General features: G+C 43.7%; 1 protein-coding gene across 2 annotated transcripts in view; it reads left to right on the forward strand.

The window, feature by feature from the left end:
• Positions 1 to 23,141, forward strand: part of LOC122559987 (protein TMEPAI-like) — a 97,854-nt gene extending 74,713 nt beyond the window's left edge. Inside the window, exons 2-3 of one of the 2 annotated variants that reach the window (XM_043710113.1) lie at positions 6,831 to 6,985; positions 16,606 to 23,141. In XM_043710113.1, coding sequence (XP_043566048.1) covers positions 6,831 to 6,985; positions 16,606 to 17,151 — 701 coding nt within the window. In that variant the 3' untranslated portion in view covers positions 17,152 to 23,141. The remainder of the gene's footprint in view (positions 1 to 6,830; positions 6,986 to 16,605) is intronic. The other variant, XM_043710114.1, reaches the window with a different exon arrangement.
• The last annotated feature ends 1,342 nt before the right edge of the window (positions 23,142 to 24,483 follow it).

Consider the following 24,483-nt stretch of genomic DNA (forward strand, 5'->3'; position numbering starts at 1 on the left):
CCCCCCCCCCCTTACTGTGCACCTGATGGTTTTACCTGGAATTAGGAATTCCCATTCAGCCCAGCAAGGTCTGCTAAGGGGCTATGCTCCACATGAAGATGGGCAGCTTCAGTGGATTGACCATGCTAAGTTTCTCCTTAGTGTCCAGGATTGTGCAGACTTGGTGTGTTGGCCATGGTAATTGCAGGGGGAATGAGATGTTCTGCGGAGGGTTGCTGCAGACCCGATGAATCGAATGGCCTCTATCTGCACTACAGGGATTCTGTGATTCTATTCTATGTTTCTAACCAACCTCCATCTACTTACCTTCATCTGACCCAATCAACCAATCATTTCAACTGCCCCTTGAGCACATTCATGCTTTTTGACTCCATGTGATGATGATTTCCAGTTTCTAACCAGTCCCTGGAAGGCACATTTTCTCCTGAATTCCTTATTGGATTAACTAATGACTACCGCTATTGCATCTGGTCCTTACCCAGGAGGGGAAACAACTCTCCTGCAGTGACCCAAATGGTCCTTTTGTTTCATAAATTTCAAAGGCTTCTATTAGATTAGTCCTCCACATTCTCTGCTGTAATGACAACAATTTCCCAACTCAAACACTTTGAGGTTAGAACGCAGAATTGACCAGGGAATAGTTTAGCATCCCCAGAGCCAGGGATCTCCAGTCAAGTGAATTATTGTAGTCATGGAGTCGTATAGCATGGAAACAAACTCTTTGATTCAAATCGTCCGTGCCTACCAGGTATCCCAAACTAAACTACAGTAGTACCATGAGCCAATGTTTAGCTCATAAATCTTATTTAAGGATGCTTAAGTTACCTGCCTTTCAGTCAGGCTATAGTTCTGTCTGCTATACACCTTCTAGCATATAGCTCCTGTGGAACGTGGTGTGTAGCAGTGCACATGTGGGGCATTGTTTCAGGGTCTTGAAGTTTAGCTGAGACAATGGTGCTGAATCTAGGAATGGTAATGGTGTGCTGGTACTACCCACCCAATCTGGAGGCTGAACAGGGCATTCAGCTGCTGTATCTGCTGCTGAATTTGTGATCCTGTTTCAGTAATTTCACCCCTCAACTCTCAGAAAGCACAAACCATAGAATATCAGGGGAGGCAATGGTATTATTGCTGGACTGTCAATCCAGGTAATGTTCTTGGGACCTGGGTTTCAATTCCACCACAGCAGATGGTGGAATTTAAATTCAATTAAAAGAAAATCTGGAATAAAGACTAATGATGACCATGAGTTCATTGTCAGAAAAACCCATCTGGTTCACTAAGTCCTTTAGGGAAGGAAATCTGCCATCCTCACCCAGTCCGGCCTACATGTGACTCCAGACCCACAGCAATGTGGCTGACTCTTAACTGCTCTCTGGGCAATTAGGGATGGGTAATAAATGCTGGTCTGGCTAGCGATGCCCTCATCCTATCGATGTATTTTCTAAAAAAAAAACTTGTGTGGTTAGCATTGTACAAGCCAGGTTTGTTTAATCTCCCCAAGTCACAGAATGATCAGTCCAGGGAACTGATGGACTTCTTATGTTGGCCTTCCCTAATCCAATAGCAATAACTTGTATTTGTATAGCACCTCTATATTTTTTACCACCACAAAATGTCCCAAAACACAAGGAAATGTTTAGGGCTGGTGGCCAAAGGCTTTGTTAAAGCTAAAGGCTTTCAGGAGTGTTGCAAAAGAGGAGAGAATTCCCTCCTCAAGGAGCTAAGGCAGCTGGAAGCATGTTCACCAAAAGATGAGGCAGTTGAAATGAAGGGCATTGAAAGAGGCCAAAATTGGACAGCCACCAGGCGCTTTGGAAGGTTGTGGGGCTGAAGCAGATGAAAGATGGGGAAGGTTGTATGAGGCCTGGGAATGTGTTGAAAGCAAGAATGGGCATTTTATAATCTGATGCAATGTCCAAAGAAAAACTAATGGTTGAAGAGTACAGGGTGGGTGGATGAAAGGGATTCTGGGTCAGTCAGGATAAGCTGAAGCTTGCAGAGGAGCGGGTGTGACTGTGACAATGCTGCAACTTTGAGGGGTTTTTTTTGAGTGAGATTGAGGGACAGGCACGGAGTAGTCAATGAAAAGATAAGATTGTGAGGCCTTGAAGTTTTTAAGTTGGAACAATAGAAGCAGCCTGAGTGGGTGTGTTCAAGCTCTCACAGAACCAGGATTTTTACTTTCACTTTTTGCTGGGGTTTCATGCAGAATTGGAAGGTGTCTGTGTCTGTGTCTCCCACACTCTCTCCATTAAAGGTTTCCAACAGAGTTAAGTTATTCCAAGGTCTTCTGTGTTTTGTTGTATTGTGTTTGAATAAATTTATGTTTTGCTTAATGTCATACAGTTCGACCAATTGAATTGCATCCGGAACACAGCACCTGACATTTACCTTTACAAGAAGAAAAGGTCTAGGCTACCTTTTCTAATATATTTTGAGGTCTGGTCCAGTTCATTTTAGGACACTGGTCAGGAGGGTGTTAAATTGATGTAACTCATGAGTAATACACAGGTGAGGCAATGTTAATGGTGGTGGTGGAGAGACTATAGTGTGCCAGCTGTTGCTAGGACTTGCATTTCACTCGGTCCCTGCACCCAGCTCATTCTCTGCAGTCACACTTTAAATATTTCATGAAGTTTGCACAGTGGGGAAGAGGATGGTCTGTGTTTATTGTTAGCATTTTAATGAGTAAACGAATACAAATTGTTGTTTTGCGTTGGCGGGTATTTCAATATTAAGTTTCTGTCAAATGTTACAATGGCCCAAACCAATTTATTTTTCTTTGTATGAACATTATTAAGAGAATGGCAATTATAGCAAGCCCCAGCTTTATCATGCAATGGGAAAGGAGCAGTTCAGAGTAAAAACAATACATAATTGGATGAGGGCCAATTTTAATTAGATCGTAAGTAGTAAGAATGAAGTAGGCTTTTCAGCCCATCAAATCTGTTCTGCCGTCCAATGAGTTCTTCGCCGATCTGATGATCCTCAATGCCACTTTCCTGCCTGTGAGAATTGTGCCTTGCCAATTAAATTGGAATCGAAGAATGACAAGCAAAGCTAATGTGAAATATGGATAGTTTGGTTACAGTTAAGGTATATTCCCAAAAGGGATAAAGGCAAGGCAGTCAAAGTCAGAGCACTTTGGATGGTAACAGCAAGTAACATGAAGCAGAATATAGATTCATATTAACACTAAAAGTTCAGTGATGTAAAAAAAAACTAAAGAGAGAACCTAGTATTTTTAGAAAGCTAACATGGGGTTTAAGAAATTTTTTTTTTTTAAATAAACCTAAATTTTGAAAGGATAGTTGACAGTAGGTCAGCTGTTCAAGGGTTGAAAGTAATATCAATGCATTGCAAGCAGAATGCATGGCTGAGCTACTAAGTGGATATTTTTGCATCTGTTGTTACCAACGTGGGTGCAGTAGAAATACTGGATATACCAAACATTTCTTGAGGAAGATGGTCTTTCAGGGATTAATGACATGCAAACAAGGATACTGAGGGAAAAGGAATGGATATTGCCGAGGCAATTTTTCCAATCCCCCTCTCGGAACTATCCCAGTGTTGCTCATCTTCCCAACAGGGTACCCCTGTTACCTGGTGAACTTCTGGTAAATTTCAAATTGTGGATGTGGCTCCAATAAATAATCCAAGGAGCAGCAAAAATCGACGTTTCGGGCAAAAGCCCTTCATCAGGATTCCTGATGAAGGGCTTTTGCCCGAAACGTCTATTTCACTGCTCCTCGGATGCTGCCTGAATTGCTGTGCTCTTCCAGCACCACTGATCCAGAATCTGGTTTCCAGCATCTGCAGTCATTGTTGTTACCTCCTAGTAAATAATTCCTAGTCTTTGTGCTTCTGATCAATCCTGGCAACTTCCAAAGTCGTCCTCGCAACAAAACTCTCCCTGTGACACTTTTTGTACTGTACCATGCCCTCTGGAAACACAACTCCTAGTCTGTGATGCAATCGGCTGTCTCACTTAAAACTCCTAAAGTCAGCAATATGCAGTCATTGGGATGGACCATCAGGTAAAGGGGGGAGTCTGAGCATTGAAACCTGTGTGTGACACAGAGACATTGGCAGGGACAGAAACAGAGCTCCTTCCCAAGTCTGGTCTGTGATTCCATTAGCTGTGGCAATCTGTATCTCCCCTCCTTTTATCTGCCTTAACTCTATGCTAATTCATAACTTTACAACTAATCTCCATTCTGAAACATTTGGGGGACAGTGTTCTAGATTTCCACCGCAATAAACAGATACGCGGTTTCTCTCTAGGATGCTGCACTGTGCGATGCATGTTAATGTCTTAATGCGCATGTTTAGGATCAGTTTCACCCCTCTCTTCAAAGAGAAGGTTTTCTTTCTCCCCCATCCCCACTTAAAATTCTTGCCATGATCTGTTAACTGCACACAGATGGTAATTATGGCTGGGAACTGCATTTGGCTACACAAGTAAAGCACCATGTAGTTAGTAATGCAACACTGCTGGAGTGCAGCTTTTGTGGGGGTTTGTTTGCAGACCAGGGGAAAGCAGCATTACTGCCTTCTGAGATCCCAGCAGTTGTCCTGTTTTAACAGTGCAGCATTGGCAGCGACACACCCTGCTACGCAGGCCCCAAGCATGGGACCTGCCATCGGCGGCCATGTTAGTGAGGTGGGCCCAACAACTAAGATGGCACCTGAAGAGTGGCACAGGTGTCATTGATTGGATGGCTCAGGTCTCAGGATTCACGGTGGAGAGGACTGAATGAAGATGGACGTTCTTTCATTTATTTCTTTTTTCTCTTAATATTCAAATGGTGCCAGATTGTGGCAACAGTTGAGGCATTTTACTGTGTTGCTCATTGTACCATACAAGTGACAATAAATCATTATCATCAAGCCATGTGTCCCCTCCACGTCCTGCTCTCTGCCTGGAAGATTTCCTTAAAATACAACCTGTTTAACCAAGCTCTTGGCTGCCTGGGATAATATCACTTCAGTTTACCGGAAGGCAGATTGTTATCTGAATGGTAATAGGTTGGGAAAGGGGTAAATGTAATGAGACCTGAGTGTCCTTGGTCACCAGTCACTGGAAGTAAGCATGGAGGTGCAGCAGGCAGTGAGGAAGGAAAATGGTATGTTGGCCTTCATAGTGAGGGGATTCAAGTATGGGAACAGGGATATCTTGCTGCCATTGTACAGAGTTCTGATGAGACCACATCTGGAGTATTGTGTGCAGTTTTCCTTATCTGAGGAAAGATGTTTGGCTACGAAGGGAGTTGCGTCAAGGGTTTACCGGACTGATTCCTGAGCTGGCTGGACTGACCTATGAAGAGAGACTGGATTGGTTAGGACTATATTCACTGGAGTTTAGAAGAATTGTGGGGGTGGGGTGGGTGGTGGAATCTCATAGAAAGCTGTAAAATTCTAACAGGACTTGACGGGGTAAATGGAAGGAGGATGTACCTGATGGCTGCAGAGTACAGAACCAGGGTTCTGGATATGAAGTAAACCATTTTCGGACCGAGATGAGGAGAAATGTCACCACCCAGAGAGTGGTGAACGTATGGAATTCTCTTCCACAGAAAGTAGTTGAGGCCAAAGCATTGAATGTTTCCAAGAAGAAGATATATATACTCTCAGACTAAAGCCAGCAAAAGGGTAAAGGGACAAAGAGGTAAGAGGGGACTGAGTTGGACAATCAGCTATGATTGTAGTGAATAGTGGAACAGGCTCAAGACTGAATGGCCTGCTCTCATGTTTCGACTGTTTTGGTATCTGATTGCTCTGGAAGAACTTTGTAATGTTTGGCTGCGTAAACATGAGCAGTTGTTGCCGCACTCCCAATTTAAAATTGAATTTTTTTGTGGCTAGTAGTGGGCAAAATGGTGTTTTGAAAATGGAAGATGTCCATCAATTTGAAAGGCATTTATGCCCGAAACGTCAATCCTCCTCCTCCTCAATGCTGCCTTACCTGCTGTGCTTTTCCATCACCGCACACTCTCGACTCGGATCTCCAGCATCTGCAGGTCCTCACTTTCTCCTAATCAATTTTAAAAGCACCATTCTGAAAACCCCAGCTTCCGCATGGACGGCTGCCCGAATCTGGTACCTTTTTTAAAAACAAGGTCTTCCTGTAGCTCCAGAGTGGTTCCCCTTCCGTCCAGTGAAGGCAATCAGAAACCAACAGAGGCCACCTGCTCCTCAATCTCCCTTCAAACCATTTTTGAGGTGACAATAGAGTTATGGAAAGAGCTCTTTCACTCAGGTAGTCAAGAGCTCACAGCCCACCTCCAAGGTCCTGTGACCATTTACCACCAGCGCACACACTGCTGTGGCAGGCAGTCTGAGCACTTTGTAACGGAGCTGTTTAATTTTCCAACATACACAAATCCATCTCTATCTAATGGTTGGCTTTCACAGAATTCCAAAATGATGGACTGAGAGTAACGTAAATCTTGTAGCTGCTCCTGAGATTCAGGCTCATTTCTAGATTTGCGTCTAGGTTTCGAACAGTTATCAAACCATAAGGGGCAATTTATTTTTCTTACACAGAATGGTTTGTGTGTGGAATGAACTTCCAGGTGAAGTGGTGAACGTGGGTACAGTTAAAACATTTCAAAGAGATTTGGATAAGGACATGAATAAAAAATGTTCAAAAGAATATGGGCCAAGCGCAGGCAGGTGGGACTAGTGGTTGGGATTACGTTTGGTGGGGACAGGTTGGACCAAAAGGCCTGTATGGTGATTTTCCTCGGTATGTGCATTTGCTGTTGTCCAGATGACCTTACTTGTCTGCTGTCTCTCATGTTGCCTTTTTTGTTGTTCTGTTGCAGCTGAGTTGGAGTTTGTCCAGATCATTGTGATAGTGGTGGTAATGATCGTGATGGTCGTGGTGATTACCTGCCTGCTTAACCACTACAAACTCTCCACACGGTCTTTAATAAACAGACAGAGCCACATGAGGAGGCAAGAAGATGCGTTGCAGTCGGTAAGAAGCAGATTACACTTTTGAAAGCCATCATGTGGGTCCAATAGATTGCAGGTTAGTGCACAGGATCAGAGAGACACTGGGCCTGAGGGTAAAACCCATCATGGCCAGTTACTTCAATGCATGGGATAATCTGTGCATTAGCAGGAAATGAAAGAAAAAAAACAATTGCATCTATGTGGCGTTAATCACAACCTCAATCTCCCAGTGCTTTGTTATAAATTGAGTCTTTTAAATAATGTCGGAAATGCTGGTAGCCAGGAAAGCCCCACAAATGACCAGCCTGCACTTTGCTGAAGTTGGTGGTGGAACACTGTGGCCCAGGGCACTGAGCGAGAACCTTCCCCATTCTCCTCTAACATAGAGCCATGGGATCTTTCCCCCACATGACCGAGGACAGATGGAGCTTCTCATCATTGGCTCCTCCAATAGGCACTGTTTCTGACAGGGCAGCACTCCCTCTGTTAGTTTCCCGCTCTCAGACGGAGATGTTTGCACCCTAATAGAACTGCCTCATTCCTGCAGGTGAGGTTTAAAATTGGCCAACTTTGTTGCTGTTGGCCTCTGAAAATTGTGCGTATGTAAGTAGGAGTCAATGTAGTGTGGCACCAAGGAGAGGGATCTGGAGTGGATAAGATCTGAATTGTGGTGCCCTGCCTGTGCAATTCGATAAGGTTAATGCTTGCTTACCTTCACACTCACTAAACTCCATCACTCGCTCAGTCCTCCTCTTTGCATACCCTATCCCTTTCTGGTCTGGACCTCCTGAAAGATGTTGTAGTGAGGAGAATGGAGGGGGAAAACTGTCCTGGGAAAGAGCCAGTGCATGGATGGCATCACAAAGGATGTCAGTGCGCCCTCAATAGCGCCCTGCATGTCCGTGCAGCACTCCTGTCAGTGGGTGGTGTTGGTTAGTGAGGTGCTGCTGACCAGTATACACTGGTCATCACTTCTCTGCCTGCTGTCCCCTCCCAGCCTGCACTGACCCACGTCTGGGTGTGTTGGCCACGAGCAGTGAGATTTAGCAGAGATCCTGGAACAGGAAGCTGTGTGGAACCATGACAGACTGGCAGGCACAAATCTGTGCTGCTCCTGTGCATCATGAAATCAAAAAGTGACCTAAATACTAGCGTTCATGTGTAAAAACAGCCTCCTCTCAATAACCTGAAGGTAACAAATGACTTCATCATTTGAACAGTGGGTCCTGCGCTGTTTACACAGGAAGAATTGATCAATGTGACAGTTCCATTAATCAGTGCTGAGGTGGGCAAGGCAGAGAGATGACAGCTCCTTGGTATCTGGGTCCTCAGGCAGGACATTCTGGTGTATGAGTGACAAGTCACTCTCAGAGCATCACCGAGTGAAAGCAGGTGAATCAGTGCCTCAGTGTCTCAGTTCCCAGGTCAGTGCAGCTGCACCTGGCTTGTCATTTTGACAAATAACCAGCAGGAGGAGACTGCTGAATGGGGGAAGTGTACACCCCACTCTCTCTGAATGGGGGAAGTGTACACCCCACTCTCTCTGAATGGGGGAAGTGTACACCCCACTCTCTGTTGAGAAACACCAGATTGTCACCTCCTGTCTCCGTTATCTTTAGAGAAAGAACAAACACAGCCAAGTTTCCATCCAATTCTGCTCCTCTGCAGTAGACAGCTTTCTAAAGTATATCAGTACGCTCAGAGATTAGACTGGATTCCCTGCAGTGTGGAAACAGGCCCTTCGGCCCAACGAGTCCACACCGACCCTCTGAAGAGTACCCCACCCAGACCCATTTCCCTGTAACTAATGCACCTAACACTATGGGCAACTTAGCATGGCCAACTCACCTGACCTGCACATCTTTTGGATTATGGGAGAAACCGGAGCGCCCAGAGGAAACCCACACAAACACAGGGAGAATGTGCAAACTCCACACAGACAGTCGCCCGAGGCTGGAATCGAACCCGGATTCCTGGCGCTGTGAAGCAGCAGTGCTAATCACTGAGCCACCAACCTGTAATGCAAAGTGGAGTGTCCTCATTAACTACATCAAATTAATCATGGGTCAAGTACCTGGCAGTGCCCTTTACACTGTCAAATCTCCTGTTGTCCCATTGCTTTGTAGCCAGTGGTCTTTGGGAGTATAGCCACAAAGTTTGTTGCGTTTTTCTTCAAACCTTTGCATTTGGACAGAGTTAGCAAGAGATCAGGCAATGCTTGATTCTAGGAGGCTTTGACCCATAGTCTGGCTAAAAGGTTGGGATTTATGCTGTGCCATGAGGACTCCTGATGTATTCACTGTACCACCAGCTCACATCGAGTTGCAACATACAGGAACACATACACGTGCAGAAATTGCTGGAAAAGCTCAGCACGTCTGACAGCATCGGTGAAGAGAAATCAGAGTTAACGTTTGAGTGACCTTTCCACAGAACTCTTGTTTTTACACACACCTGCTTCATGGTAAGGGTGTAGTGATGCAGCCACTTTGCTGTCTGCCCTGATCCTGCTGGAGAGGTTGTTATCCCTTTGTAGTTTTGGATGAACTTCTGACTTCTGTCTCCTATACCCTGCTCATAGAGTCCTAGAGATGTACAACACAGAAACTGACCTTTTGGTCCAACTCATCCATGCTGACCAGGTATCCTAACCTAATCTAGTCCCATTTGCCAGCATTTGGCCCATTTCCCTCTAAACCCTTCCTATTCATCTACCCATCCAGATACCTTTTAAATGCTGCAATTGTACCAGTCTCCACCACTTCCTCTGGCAGCTCATTCCATACACATACCACCCTCTGTGTGAAAACATTGCCCCTTAGGTCCATTTTATATCTTTCCCCCCTCACCCTAAACCTATGCCCTCTAGTTCTGGACTTTGCTTATTTACCCAATTCTTGCTCCTCATGATTTTATAAACCTTTATCAGGTTACCCCTCAGCCTCCGATGCTCGAAGGAAAACAGCCCCAGCCTATTCAGCTTCTCCCTATAGCTCAAATCCTCCAACTCTGGCAACTTGGTAACATCGTTGTAAATCTTTTCTGAGCCCTTTCAAGTTTCACAACATCCTTTTTATAACAGAGAGCTAAGATTTGCATACAGTATTCCAAAAGCGGCCTAACCAATGTTGCAACATGACCTCCCAACTCCTGTACTCAATACTCTACTCCGACCAATAAAGGAAAGCATACCAAACACGACCTTCACTATCCTATCTTCCTGCGCCTCGACTTTCAAGGAGCTATGAACCTGCACTCCAAGGTCTCTTTGTTCAGCAGCACTCTCTTCTCTCAGCTGTAAACTGAAATTAGACAGGTTTTAAATTTATGATTTCTAATCCAGCCTTTGGATGACCAGGTTAAATAGCTCAGCCTCATTTAGGTCCCCCAAGTGAAAAGAAGTTCCCAGTTCACCCTTGGGTTAATACGAGTCTACACTTTTGCACTTGTGCGTGGACTGGAATGGTGTTTTGTGTTTAAGAAAAATACTTGTTGATACAGCTTGCCAAGGAATCCTGATCCATGGCTGGTCCTTTAGGAAACGTTAAGTGTCTCCCCAGAGTCACTCTAATAAGCTGAGGTCCTCCTGGTTGATTTGAAGCTAATCCTGGTTAGTTGGTCTGCATGACCATTCAGACTACAGTATATCTGTCCTTTTTCAGTGTGAATCTCTGAGCAGTTCAGACAATACTTTCTGCTGGTGAAGATGCAAATTGGAAATGATTTGAACCGTTTTTGTTGTTTGATATTAGAAAGTGTGTGAGAGGAATTTGTACGTTTCTGACCGCTTTAACGCATTAATACAAATTTCAAGCATGCTTTTCATATCATTGCTTTCGAAGAGGAATATGCTGGCACTCCGACTGACTGACTATTTCCCAAACACTGAGAGTAGGGATTGGTGGGCTTCTGCAGGCTCAACTCAAGTTGCTCCCCGGCAACACAGCCTGAGCTGAGTGGAGTAATTAAACATTGGAAAACTTGTCACTAAAGCATCACAGGTTTTTCTGTTAGAGCGAGACGTGTGATAGATCTATGTGAGAAGCTGTCCCAGCATGGTAACTATTTTGCAGCGAAGATCTGGTGTGCGCTCGTGCTTAGCCACGTGCATGTCGAGAGAAGTTTTGGTCAGCTTGTGCACACTGGTTATGGCACACCCATGGTGCAGATAGGATCTGAAGCCAGGCTTTCGGGCCCAGGGACATGACCACTGCACCTTGGTGGGATTTGAAGGTATCATTCTCATCCACATGTTCAGATATTTTATTACACACTTCTAGAGCATGTGGGACTTTAACCTGGACCTCCTGGCTTAGGGTGCCCTGAACAGTGAACATTTGGCACATGGTTGTTTCTGCAGTGCTGTTACAGTTATAGCTGCCCAGAATGGCCTGAGAGTGACCACTCGGTGCAAAATGAAATTATTCTGTCCACATTGACCTGCTTTTTAGTCAATTAAGCTATGTTCACTGACAGCTTTCCACCAATTATCTTGTCACTGGGTTTGGAGGCTGGGTGGGAGAAATGCTTGGAAATGGGAGTTGATGTAACATCATTCAGCGACTGGATGACCTTTTCACTTAGTACTCTATATTTTTCAGCCTCTGTGCAACAAAGGCGCAGAATTTCAGATAAACATTGAGCAGCCTGTTCACGTTGCATTTGCTGATCACCACTGTGTAGCCTAGTCGTCTGCAAACTGTGTCTCTGCCCCCATGATGTCTCTGTAGGTACAACCCTGGAGCAATGGTGCCATCTACTGGCGACACGGGAAATGATTAGCCATTGCTTATTATTCATAATAATAAGCAATATTTATTCATAAGCTGGTCTACGGGCACTCCTCCTCCTGCCTGCTTTTCAGAAATAATTGTGTTCAGTAAAGGTCTATAAAGAAGGTAAACAGTGTGAAAGAATATTCAAGGCTTTGTTTATATGGTTAAGAATGGCTCAACAAATTCAGATCCTTCTTTCGCCATGACTTGCTGGCCAGCTTCCTTAACAATTTTTGTACAGTCAAAATACTTGTTCAACCAAGTAGTTTTTCAATTGTCTGTATTTCTCGTAAATGTATGAGTTGTATGATGGGGAGGCTGCTAGGGGAATCTAATATTATTGGTCTCATTGCACTGCCAAAAAAAACCCTTTTAGATTAAGGAAAGGATTAGCTTTATTTAAGAAGCCTCATGCTGTGTGTGTTTTTTTAATTTGTTCACCAGCATTTGCTCGGCCAGCATTTGCGTCCCATCCCTGATTGCCCAGAGTTGCTGTGAGTCTGGAAGCCAGACCAGGGTAGGACAGCAAAATACCTTCCCTAAAGGACATGAGTGAACCAGGTGGGTTTGTGCAACAACCAACTGTGGTTACATGGCCTTTGTCAGTCCAGCTTTATTTTAATTCTAATTTTTTTTTAATCAAAGTAAAACATTTAGCCTAATGGTCACCATGTGACCAGTGTAGATTGTCCAAAAAACCCCATCTGGTTTACTAATCTACTTCTGGGAGGGAGTCTGTCCTTTCCCGTCCTGCTGTCCTGGTCCACATACATCTCCAGAGGCATGCCAACATGAAACGGCTCTCTAGACAATCAGGGATGAGAAATGAATGCCTGTGCATCCCATGAACAAACATAAAACAAAATCTAGCCACAAAACTGAGACAGCGAGCAAGGTCATTGCATCACTTCCTCGATGTACACTCTCTCGGTGGCAAGTCAGAGTTAATTTCTTGTACTTTTTACATTGGGAGATGTGTTGTGGGGGAGGTGAGATAAGATTGGTAAATAAGACAACAACTTCCTGCTATTTTGCCAGCCATTTGTGTGAATGTTGTAGCAAGTTACATTTTTTTTGTTTTGGTTTTAATTGGCCGAAGTATCTGAGCTTGGTTAGGCATGCATTTTTGTGGGTCAGCTAAAGTCTTTTGGTCGTCATTACTACTTCCCAAGTTTACAGAGCACTCAACAATAACCAATATGAATTATGGGGAAGGGAAATTTCTCACTGAATAGATAGTGACTGATGCAGGAAGCCAAGGTGAGAGTTTACTCTGCTGAATCTGTGCTAAGACATCTCCACTGCTTGTTGTTTTCAGTATAGATTCCAGCATCTGCAGTAATTTGTTCCGACAGTCACTTTGCTTTTCTTAAAGATAAAAGGCCTGAAAAATGCACTGTTTCCCAAGTTCACTGTTCCTCCCACACTGAGCTCTTGTGCTCAACCTCATCATATCTGTCACATTAGGATTCATTTTATTGTCAGCAGGGGTGGTGGAAAACCTTGTTATTCAGATATATTCAATAGTTGAAGAACATGCCTTCCAACCTGGATAATATAACGAACAAAACAATCGAGTCATGTCTTAGAACAGTGTGTGACTTTCGCTCATTAACATAGTCTCATTCACACTCTTCTTCACTTTCTCTTTTTTTTGCCCTCCTTTAGTTCCCATCTCTCTCTCCCTCCCCACCCCACCCCACCCCACCCTGTGTGCTTTTTCCCCCCAATTTGGATTAGTCACTGCTCACTTTGTAGGGGACTTGGGAATCGAGTGTAGTTCCTGATTCAGCGCAAAATGTTATCTAATCTTGAGCATGTGTCAAAGGTGCAATTCAACGTAAGGTCCAGAGTGTCAGGCTATGGATTACTCTGCTGTTGTTTAAAATGAAACAATGACCTGTGCTGCGATTTAAGAATAGATTATAAAGGTGGCTGGAGGAAATTGGAGATACGACAGGCGCATTCCAAACCCACAATCACTTCCATCTAGAAGGACAAGGGCAGCAGGTACTTGGGAACACCACCAACTGCAAGTTCCTCTCCAAACCACTCATCATCCTGACTTGGAAATATATTGCTATTCCTTCACTTGTGCCAAGTCACAATCCTGCCTAAGGGCACTATTGGTCTACCTACAGCATGTGGACTGCAGCAGTTCACGAAAGCAGCTCACCACCACCTTCTCAAACAGGGATGAGTAATAAATGCTGGCGAGCCAGTGACACCAACGTCCCACAGGTGAATTAAAAATGAAAATTGTATCTACAATGCAATCTGTATGAGAAATTTGGCCCCAGAGTAATTGATGTGGAGAAACTGGAATTGTCAAAACTATTAAAATAGATTCATGCACAGTAGTGAGAGCTTTGCCCTGCTTTTCTGCATCTAACCATGTCAGTGCATGAAATTTCAGTCCTAGGTGTCAACATCTTGATCATAGGTAGGAAAATCAAGTGTCTCCCAGTTCTTCACAGTCACAAACACTTGTTTTCTCCAGCGTAGTCGCTATTGTAATGTTGGAAACATGGCAGTCAGTTTACACATAACATGCTCCCGCAAACAACAATGTGAAACAAACCAGATAATCTTTCTTTTTTAAGGCTGGTAATTGAAGTAACGTTATTGGCAAAAGCCCTGGGAGGAATACTGTTGCACTAATACAAATTGTGCCGTGGGATTTAGCCAGGGGCAGTGTCTCAAAACCGGCATCCTCTGATCCAAGTCTGGAATTGCTTAATGTTAATTTAATTAATTAATTAACAGGCCAGTGAGTTGTTATACTCCCCTAACAATAACCAAAATCCACGATTTGCAACTGTAAATAAAGTTTAGGTTTTGGACAGCCAAAGTTGAGACACTTGACCTACAGATGGAGCTTTTCTGAATGATTTGCCTGAAAGATGATGCTGTCACCCTGAGGGCTGGAGTGCCTGCCACTGTGCATTATTTTTCCTGACTTTGGGCTGTACCCTGAAGGCTGGACTCCTGGCTAAGACAGGTTTTTGACAGACTGTGGGAGCAACTAGTCACAATGAATTAAAAATCTCACCAGCTGGTCGTTATTGGTTAGTGTGATATTTCCGGACTGCCCGTACTTGAGAGAGTGCTGATTGGCTTCTGATGATATTTTGTGTTATTAATTTCACAAAACTGTAGGTTGCTGTTGATCACCCTGTTCATTGTATGGGAGGGAGGCCTGGGGCCTTCAGACAGCACAGTGTCAGCAGGGGGAATGCCAGAGGTAAGACTGCAAGGTCTAATTCTCGCTTCCACCTAATTGTACATTTCAGTCTATCATCTCCCATGCACCACAGGATAATCTGTTTTTAATGATGTTGTTTGAACGATTAAATATTGGCCAGGGCACTGGGGAGACTATCTCTTCATCACATCCTGAGCTGAGCCTGTGAATGACATAAATATAGATACAGAACTTTATTTTAGACTGCCTCAGCAAATTCACTGCACTGACTCATTAGTCAGGACAAATGCAAAACTGACTGCAGTCGTATATTCAGTTTCAAATGGTAGGGAATGAGACGGAGTGTTGCCAGCACCCTGCACTGAGCCTAGATGATTATAATTTGTACCTGGAGTAGGTGAAACAAGTATAAAGTAGTTACAGCCAATCCAGAGATGCCTAGATCTGATGCTTGTGGTTTGTAACACCTGTCTTCAGTCATAGTCTCGTCACACACGCAACACTATGATAAAGGTGGCTGCTTGGCTGTGTAGGGGTTAGGTATGCAGGCTGTGGAGGAGATGGTCATGAATGTAGCAGTAGCCGTAGTTTACATTGACCAATATTTCCAGCAGAGCAACTGTACTTTGTGACATTAGCCTGAAGCTCTGTAAAAGCTTCACCCAGCACAGTGCAACAAGCAATCTTTTGAGTCCAAGTGAAACAGCTGCCCATTCAGTATGTGTTTCCCCTGTCTCAGAAGTTAGTGGTGTCCGTGAGGCAGGAGGATGTTCAGGCCTCAATCCAGAACATCGGAATACAAAATCGATGTTGAGGAGTGTTGCACAGCAGCTGACTTCCCCCTCTATGAACATGAACAATCTGATCATACTGTTCAAAGAAGAACATGGAAATCTCACCAGTGCCTTGACCAATACTTTCTCTCTCAACCAATGTCAGTAAAATGCTGATATAAGTTCTTCAGGCTTTGGCAAGTCAGGAAGTGAGTGTTCATTGCAAGATTCCTAGTCACTGACTTATCCTTGTAGCCACAGTACTTATGATTAGTCCAGTTCAGCTTCTGCTTGCTGGTAACCCCCAGGATGTTTATGTGGGGGATTCAACAATGGTATTGCCATTGTCAAGAGGCAATGGTTAGATTGTCTCTTATTGGAAATGGTCATTGCCAAACATTTGTGTAGCATGAATGTTACTTGCCACTTGTCAGCCCAAGTCTGGATATTGTCCAGGTCTTGCTACACTTGAACATGGACTGCTTCAGTACCTGAGGAGTCACGAATGGTGCTGAACAATGTGCAATCATCCCCACATCTGACCTCATGACATTGTTTTTGAAATCTAGGTGTGCACAAGTTAGCAATTGCATTTTCCCATTATGTACACTTCAAAAGAAAAAGTTATTTGGTATTAAAATGAGTTGGGGTGTGACAAGATCACGTCAGGCGGGATAGAATTGCAAGTTTGGTTGTATTAACTTTTGCCCTGGATAACTGAAATTTCAGTCACCTTAAATTAGAGCTTAATGGGATCACGTGTATTTTTACATCCTAGTTTTAATTTTGGGCATTTTGTTTGGCATACAGTTTTCAGCTTGTCAGTGCAATAACTGTTAGATGCTCTTGTGGGGAGTAACTATGTGACTGTGTCTTTTTGTTCTTTCAGCAGCAGATCTACACACCCAGGTCGACAGACAGATTGACGGTCCCGTCTTTCCTACAACGAGATCGGTTTAGTCGTTTTCAGCCCACTTACCCCTACCTGCAGCATGAGATTGACCTGCCCCCCACCATCTCTCTGTCAGACGGTGAGGAGCCCCCTCCCTACCAGGGGCCATGTACCCTCCAGCTCCGTGACCCTGAGCAGCAGATGGAACTGAACCGTGAGTCAGTCCGAGCACCCCCAAACAGGACTATCTTTGACAGCGACCTGATAGACACGTCAATTTACAACAGTGGGCCCTGCCCACCAAGCAGTAACTCTGGAATCAGTGCTACCAGCTACAGCAACAATGGCCGAATGGAAGGACCCCCGCCCACTTACAATGAGGTCATAGGTCACTACCCTGGATCGACCTTTTTCCAGCACCAGCAGAACCACGGCGTCCTCTCCGTGATGGGCAGCAACAGACTGCAGCACCCTCAGAACCATGGCCTTGAGAGTACAGTTGTCCGGAACAGCAAAGACAAAAAGACCGGACATCCCTTCTGAGACCCACTCTGTGCACTTCAACTCAAACCAGGGGGCCCAGGTGAGCGGGGAGTGGGAGAGCATGGTCAGCCACACTTGCTCCTCCTTCCTCCTCTGCTCCCCCACCCACCCCCACCCAATTGTATAAAGTTAATACTTAGCTATGTCACATCTGAATCGAACATCAAGCATAAGGCTTCAGGTAGTTCTACTGAACTACTTTAGATAAGGAAGTTCCAATACTCTGTGTTCCTTTAAAAAGAGACCTTAGTTTAAGCAATGTATGTAAAATGCTGTCTTTAATTATCTCACTTAACTTTAAAGAAACATTTGCACAAAATTTTATGTTTGAAGAACCTGCAATATGTCAAATGAGAAAACTGCATGTGGAGGCAGGAGTATTTTTGTATTAGAAACGACCTATACGAAAATGACTTTTTTTTTGTTTTGTTCCCAGATGAGAGAATTGGCAATTTTTGGAGTGCCATCTCAGTGTGTCTCTAAACATTTCTGTATATTAAAAAAGGGGGTTTGGAGTTATTTATGAATACTTTTGAAACATTGCACTATTTTGTAATATGAGTAACAAGCAGACACTTATAATAGTGATGGCCTCCAGTGTCTGCCACAGATGTATGAACAAGCTAAGACATTCTTGGTTATAGAAGTGCTGAGCTACACAGAGAAAGTCCTACAGGCCCTAGATCTGTTGGGAAAAGAAACTGCAATGATATGTAAAAATAGAGCAAAGCTAAAGGGTTATGACATTTGGAAGAAATTGTGCTTTAAGATTAGAAAATGGGAGTTGCAAGGAATCTCATCTGCTCTTCCTTGTGACTCTTTGTGACATGATGGACCCAGTACTGTGAATCCAGCTTGCAGGACATCTTCAGAAAAATCATCAGGATAGAAAATAGTCATGGAAAAGATAACCAAAGACACAGTCCTCTTTATACCCAGTGTGGGGTAATAAAATATGATTTGTGACAATTTTGGTTCCTTTTAGCATGTCTGAAAAAAAATGTGTAGTAACTTTTAAGAGACCGTTCCCTTTAATGTTAACACTGGCCTCATTTTTGAATTGATTCAAGTAAGTGTGATGGTGTTAATTGGATGCAAATCAAGTTTGGAAAATTCTATATGCTTTGGGAGACAGGATAGGGGTCCAGGACAGGAATGATGACTTTGCATATTGTGACTTGACATGGGTTGGATGTGTGAGTGAGTCACTTGTAATGCAAGGTGCACTTTTCCCCTCCTCCCCATTCTTGGGGTTTAGACCAGGCAGTGTGGAGTTGGCTCATGCTTCAGAAAGGTCAAATACTTCCTTGCCTGCTGTTCCCATTCTCTCCCAACTATAAGTTCAAAATTCCCCAAATGGAAGAAGAACAAAGTATGGCTAACTTCTTGGGAAAGGGAGGATGAGATACAGAGGGCAGGGTGATCACTTCATTTGGCATTTTGATCACCTCCACTTGAGCTCATAATGGCTGATATACTGACTTTGCTTTATCTGTGTATAAGTTTGACGTTTGGTATGGAGACACCCATGTTTATGTATGACCCATTTGCTCTCGGTAGCCCAATGATTTAAAGACGGACAAGAAGTTGAGAGTTCTATACAGTTAAAAGCCCTGGTTGGATTTCCACTGCATTTATAATTTATTGACTGACTGAAGATTGGAGATTTGATTAAAATGTACTTGTCCTCACCTCCTGATCCTGTTCCTCCAGTGGCCAATGATGTACTCAATCAACTGAAGTTCTTAATTGCACCATTACGTCCACATCTTTCCACAGTTCCCTGACCAAGCCATTAACCACAATCACTGGCAGCTCCAAAGATGTACGTCTTCAGTTTTCCACTTTCAGTAACACATGAACCTCAAGATGGCATCTACTTTCCAATTTGTTATATTATCGGCCAGATAGTATTGAAGCTTTAAAAAGGTGCCTATGAGATAGATCCCTCTTTTTGATTTTTGTGCCAATATCAGGTTTGGTACTTCACACTCAGGTTTGTGATAGCTAAAGAAATCTCTAGGGAGAGTCCATCAGACACTGACCCTATAGCTTATCACAGAGATTGGAGAATGGCAGAGATGCTGACTTGTTTAAAGTCAAGCTTGTGTTAATGGAACTCTTCAATCAGCTGGAGATAACGACAGATCCCATACAGATCAGATGTGGTACCTTGCTTATACCACTGTTGGAGAGAGTTATTAAGATGCACCTAACTTCTTTCAGACATGTCTGTAATTCTGCCTTTGGTGTATGGGGCAAGATTAAATATTCTCTTGTCGCCCATATTCAGCAGAGTCTAAAGAGTGGTGATGTGGTCCTGTAACCTTTTGCTTGGGCACATCAGTCTCTTGCTGCCTTTGCCAGGTTTTCCAATTTGCCCATATCATGGTCTTGGCTGCCAAGGCTGAATGCAGTCTAAGCTCTAAGAATGAGCTGACATGCAATTTCTAGAAGGGGTGTGAACCAATCTAGAGCATCTAGATTGGTTCACCCTTCTGTAATCTCCCTTCTGCTTAAAGACCTTATTGACTAGTTTCCTTTCACTGGGCAGGTACACAAACTCTGCAGGGTAGCTGCTTACCACTCACCAAGTCAGCCACCTGGGTGACTCACCTCTTCCACAGCCTACCAAATATTATTCTTGACTTCTGATTTCTAATGGCCAAGTTAGGTTAAAATTGTCTTAAAGTCTGGATAGATTTTAACTGAGTTGTGAATGGCTTATCAATCACCTAAGTTAATCAGTCTGCAGAAAGTAACCCAGGTAGAGATTATAGTCAAATCCATATTTGCCATTTATCCTCCAGTTCCTGCTTTATTGCTGCATGACATGGGCACATACACTGTGCAGTTTAGCACTGCAGCTGCCATTGTTTCAGACTGCACTACTTTGTACCTTTTAACCTATGGGCTGCCAGAATTTCCCACACTTTAGTTTTAATAACAAATATTGTCTTGAAGTGTACGACTGTGGAGAGTCTTGCTGCTGTGGGCCGAAGGGTGAGAATTTCACTGTTTCCACTGTTTTGAATTTACTTTCTCTGAAATTGCTTAATCGCCCTGACCACCCTATTGCTAATTGACATCTGTCATTTTGGCACAGTGAGGTGCTGGTTGCTGAAGGTTCTTTACAAGTTGCTATGTGATTGAGAGTGTTTGTTGCTCTTAATAGACCCACTTTAAGAGTTCTGCAGGCTGGGAGAGGAATCGTCCATGTGCAATTCAGAAGGGGAGAGAGATAATATTTCTTAAGAATTCCACTTTATGTTAACACTCCTGCGTTCCACAAGTTTTGTCTCTTGTTAAAAGTGCTGCTTTGTTCAATTTACCACCCTGCCCTGCACCCCCACCCCCCCAACCCATCTTCATTTCCTCTTACACCTTCACTGCCATCCCCTACAACCATTCTCTCTCTCTTTGGTGCTGTGTATAGCTTGAACATATTCGCACATCCTCCCCAGTGGTGAAAGAAGAATTTGTATTATGGATATTGCATGTAGTTTAAAAAATAGTATTAACCAAATGAATGGAATCTTGTGAAACCTAACTTGCACCACCATTGCATGATGTTACAGTCAAGTTCTGTTCAGTCTAAAGTCGAGAATGGATTAAAGAGGACCCATGAAAGGCATTATTACTTTGACAGGTTTATTTCCTGTATTGGTTTTACAATAAACAGCTAAGCACTGTAAAAGACAAGAGTTGCAACTCCTGCACTTTGTAACTGTGATTTTCCAGAGCTTGGAATGATGCTGGTTAAATTACATCAGAAATGTTTCCTTTAATTAAAAGGAGTGGTTAGTTCAGTGAGGAGGAATCCAGCTGCTGTCTGCATTATCACGTCTGAGATTGGCTGATGAACGTAGTCTGTCCTTATTGAAAAGGCAAATAGTCCATTGGCTTATGGCATCCCTAGCTCCAGGTTGACAAATGGAATGGTTTGTTTAGTAGGAGTGTGATACATAAATCTATATATATAATATATATATATATATAAAAATGCACTGTAATAACATTTCCTTACCCGAAACAGCCGACCCCCTCAATCAATGAATAGCAATAGCTGAAAATGCAGTATTCAAGCCGTCAGTATTGAACCGTGTTGAATGCCCATGGGTATTTGATAGCAGCCAACTTCCCCTCCATAAGCTTCGAACGGATGTTTAAAATAAACTGTACCATACAGTGAGCGGGGAGACTAAACCCAACAACATTTACCACCGGACCCAACAGAAGGGATGCTGTTTAAAATGTGAGCAGTGCATTTAAAATATCATATCTCGTAAAATGAACCAAAAACTTTCGCCCAAAATAGACGTGGGTTTTTTTTTTCGAATAGCACGTTAAAAGATTTTTTTTAATTTCTCTTCCACTCCCCCGCCCAGTATTCGGGTTTCAATAAAACTGAACAAAATCCGCTGCTGGCGTTTGTCAAAATACCTCTCCTGAGTATTAAAAACAGCAAGTGTTGGAACATCTCTTAGTTCAATCTGACTCAGCAGCTCCTCGTTCAAACAGCTCCGTCTGCCTGAGTTGAAATGAGGGAGTAAGTACATTTTACCCCACCCCTTCACCCCTGGACAAAGCCCAGAGAGCCGTCCCTGATATTGGTGGAGCCAGTCCCCTGTTTCAGGTGAGTGTGGCCAGTTCAGAAAGGCACACTCCAGGCGGAAACAAACTCTTGTGTTCTCCCTGCCGACCCCACGCTCATCGCAATGTCTGTCTCCTTTCTGCCCCCCTTGGGTGCCTGACTCGTCTAACGCTCTGATTTCGATCCCAGTTCAAAAAACTTGCTCGCGCGGCTTCTAAATTCTCTTTCTCGCCTTTTGGCTCAATTTACAACGGACCACTCGGCGCAATATTATTATAATCTGTAATACATTCCCAAATAATTAGCTGTATGGCACGGGGGTGAAGTTTTAGATAGAGTTTTTATTTGACCAAGCAGTAAGTCTGGTCTCAAAGATTGCCACCCTTTGGATTTTAACTCCTCGTCAGCTTTTTTTTAAAGTTGAGATTTTTTTTAAAAAAAAGGAATACTTAGGGAGAAAAATTCCATTGGGGTTGGAAGGTCTTTCTGACTTATTTTTAAACTAAGCTTTTCTACAAGGACTTCGCTGAGAACCGCTGGGTTTAAACTGTGTGTGACATTTACAATACTTCTCACAGCAGTGAAAAAAAACTTCCTTTTCTCATTGTAGTAACTGGACTCGGCTGATTTACAAAGAGATCCCTTTGTACAAGTTTGTTGTGTATGTCACTTAATGGTGTGTTTTCGTAAAAATCAAACGTAATCTCTGTTGTCACTAGGGTTTAAGTTACCATGAAGGGAAGGATATTTCACGAGTGAAGCCCCCTTTTCCCTCATTAAAGTTGGCGGGGGGGGATATCTGTGCTCCCCCCCCCCCCCCCCCCCCAATTCAAAGTTATAAAATGCCCGGAGCTTATTCATTATGTACCGTTTCTGTTGGGAATCTCGGGTTTTCTCTGGAGCGATCTGACCAGGCTGGTTACAGGGACTAGCTCAAATTTAAGGGACATCTCAAAAGTGCTGGCTGCTTCGTTTAATTCGCCAGTGTGCAAGACTTCCTGGTGGCAACACTGACTTTATATATATATATGTCTATATATATAAATGAGAGCAAAATCATTCCTATCATTGCATTGTTGCATCCGTGTATGTGGTGCCATTTAAGCCTGCGCCTTCCTGTAAACTGTTAGTGGTATTAGAATTGATTTTATATACCCTCTGTTTCCTCCTCATCCTCCCTCCCTCACATCAGCAACCCACCACCGCCCGGCTATTTTATGCATTAACGCATTTGCAGCGTTGTTCGAAGTGATGAGATTAATCACAATTATTTTTATTTTATTTTGTTTTCAGACGCTTGTGGTCGACTTTGCAGTGATCACATTTGAAACAACAAATTTAAAAAATCAAAACAATTTTAAACAAAAGAAAAATAAATGAGGTATTTAAAAAAGGAGCAGTGGTGTTGTCATTTCTTGACGCTCGGGGTTTGTAAATAATGGCGCAGAACACAAGACGGGAATTGGGCTCCAGTTCCCCCAGTAACTTCGCGGGCCAGTGTCGGCTGCCCATCCCTAGTTGCTTTCGAGAAGGTGGTGGTGAACTGCTGCAAGCCATGTGGCCTTGACCCGCAGGGACCAATAGTCACCAAGGGTCACTGCACTCCAAACATTAGCTCCTGTTTCTCCACAGATGCTTCGAGACCTGCTGAGTTTCCCTAACTTGCCACATTTCCAAGTTGTGGATTAGTGGTGCTGGAAGAGCATGGCAGTTCAGGCAGCATCCAATGAGCTTCGAAATCGACGTTTCAGGCAAAAGCCCTTCATCAAAAGGAAGGGCTTTTGCCCGAAATGTCGATTTCAAAGCTCATTGGATGCTGCCTGAACTGCCATGCTCTTCCAGCACCACTAATCCAGAATCTGGTTTCCAGCATCGGCAGTCATTGTTTTTACCACATTTCCAAATTAGATTACTGTGGGATTTGGATTTGGTTTAAATTCGATTTGGGGCGCGTCACAGGTTTGGGGCGTAAGTGCACATCACCATGATAGAGATACAACCTTTTGACCTATTTTACAAACAGGAAGTCCGTACAGTCTCTCACCATTACCCAATTGAACTGCCTTAAAATGTTTGAAGTTCGCACTCTTGTACTGAGTCCTAAAACATCCCATGGGATTTCGAAGAAGAGTTGGGGGTTTCTCCCTGGTATTGCCAACATTTATGTCCTCAACTAAAACGCATCATCTGGCCCCATTGTCCAATTGTTATATGTGGGATTCTGCTATGTGTAAAGTTGCCGCCAACTCTCCATTACAATAGTGGCTGTATCTAAAAAAACACCCAATTTCCTTCAAAAGACAGCATAGCAGGAGGGAAATAAAAACAAACTCACCGACATAAAACAATAATTCTCTCGTTTCCACTCTCGCAACTTTTCTTGTACAACAAAAAACAAAAATTACTCGAAAAGATCAGCAGGTCTGGCAGCATCATTTTAGAGAAATTAGACGGCGAGAAAGTGAGCACCTGCAGATGCTTGAGATCAAAGACCAAAAGTGTGGTGCTGGAAAAGCACGGGCAGCATCCGAGGAGCAGCAGAATCAACGTTCAGAACATAAGCTCTTCATCGGGAATGAGGAGGTGGCCCAAGGGGGCTGAGGGATAAATGGGAGGGGGTGGGGCTGGGGTAAGATTAGATTCCCTACAGTGTGGAAACAGGCCCTTCAGCCCAACCAGTCCACACCGACCCTCCGAAGAGTAACCCACCCAGACCTGTTTCCCTGTGACTAATGCAC

The sequence above is a fragment of the Chiloscyllium plagiosum genome, chromosome 20 (assembly GCF_004010195.1).
Source record: "Chiloscyllium plagiosum isolate BGI_BamShark_2017 chromosome 20, ASM401019v2, whole genome shotgun sequence".
Lineage (NCBI taxonomy): Eukaryota > Metazoa > Chordata > Chondrichthyes > Orectolobiformes > Hemiscylliidae > Chiloscyllium > Chiloscyllium plagiosum.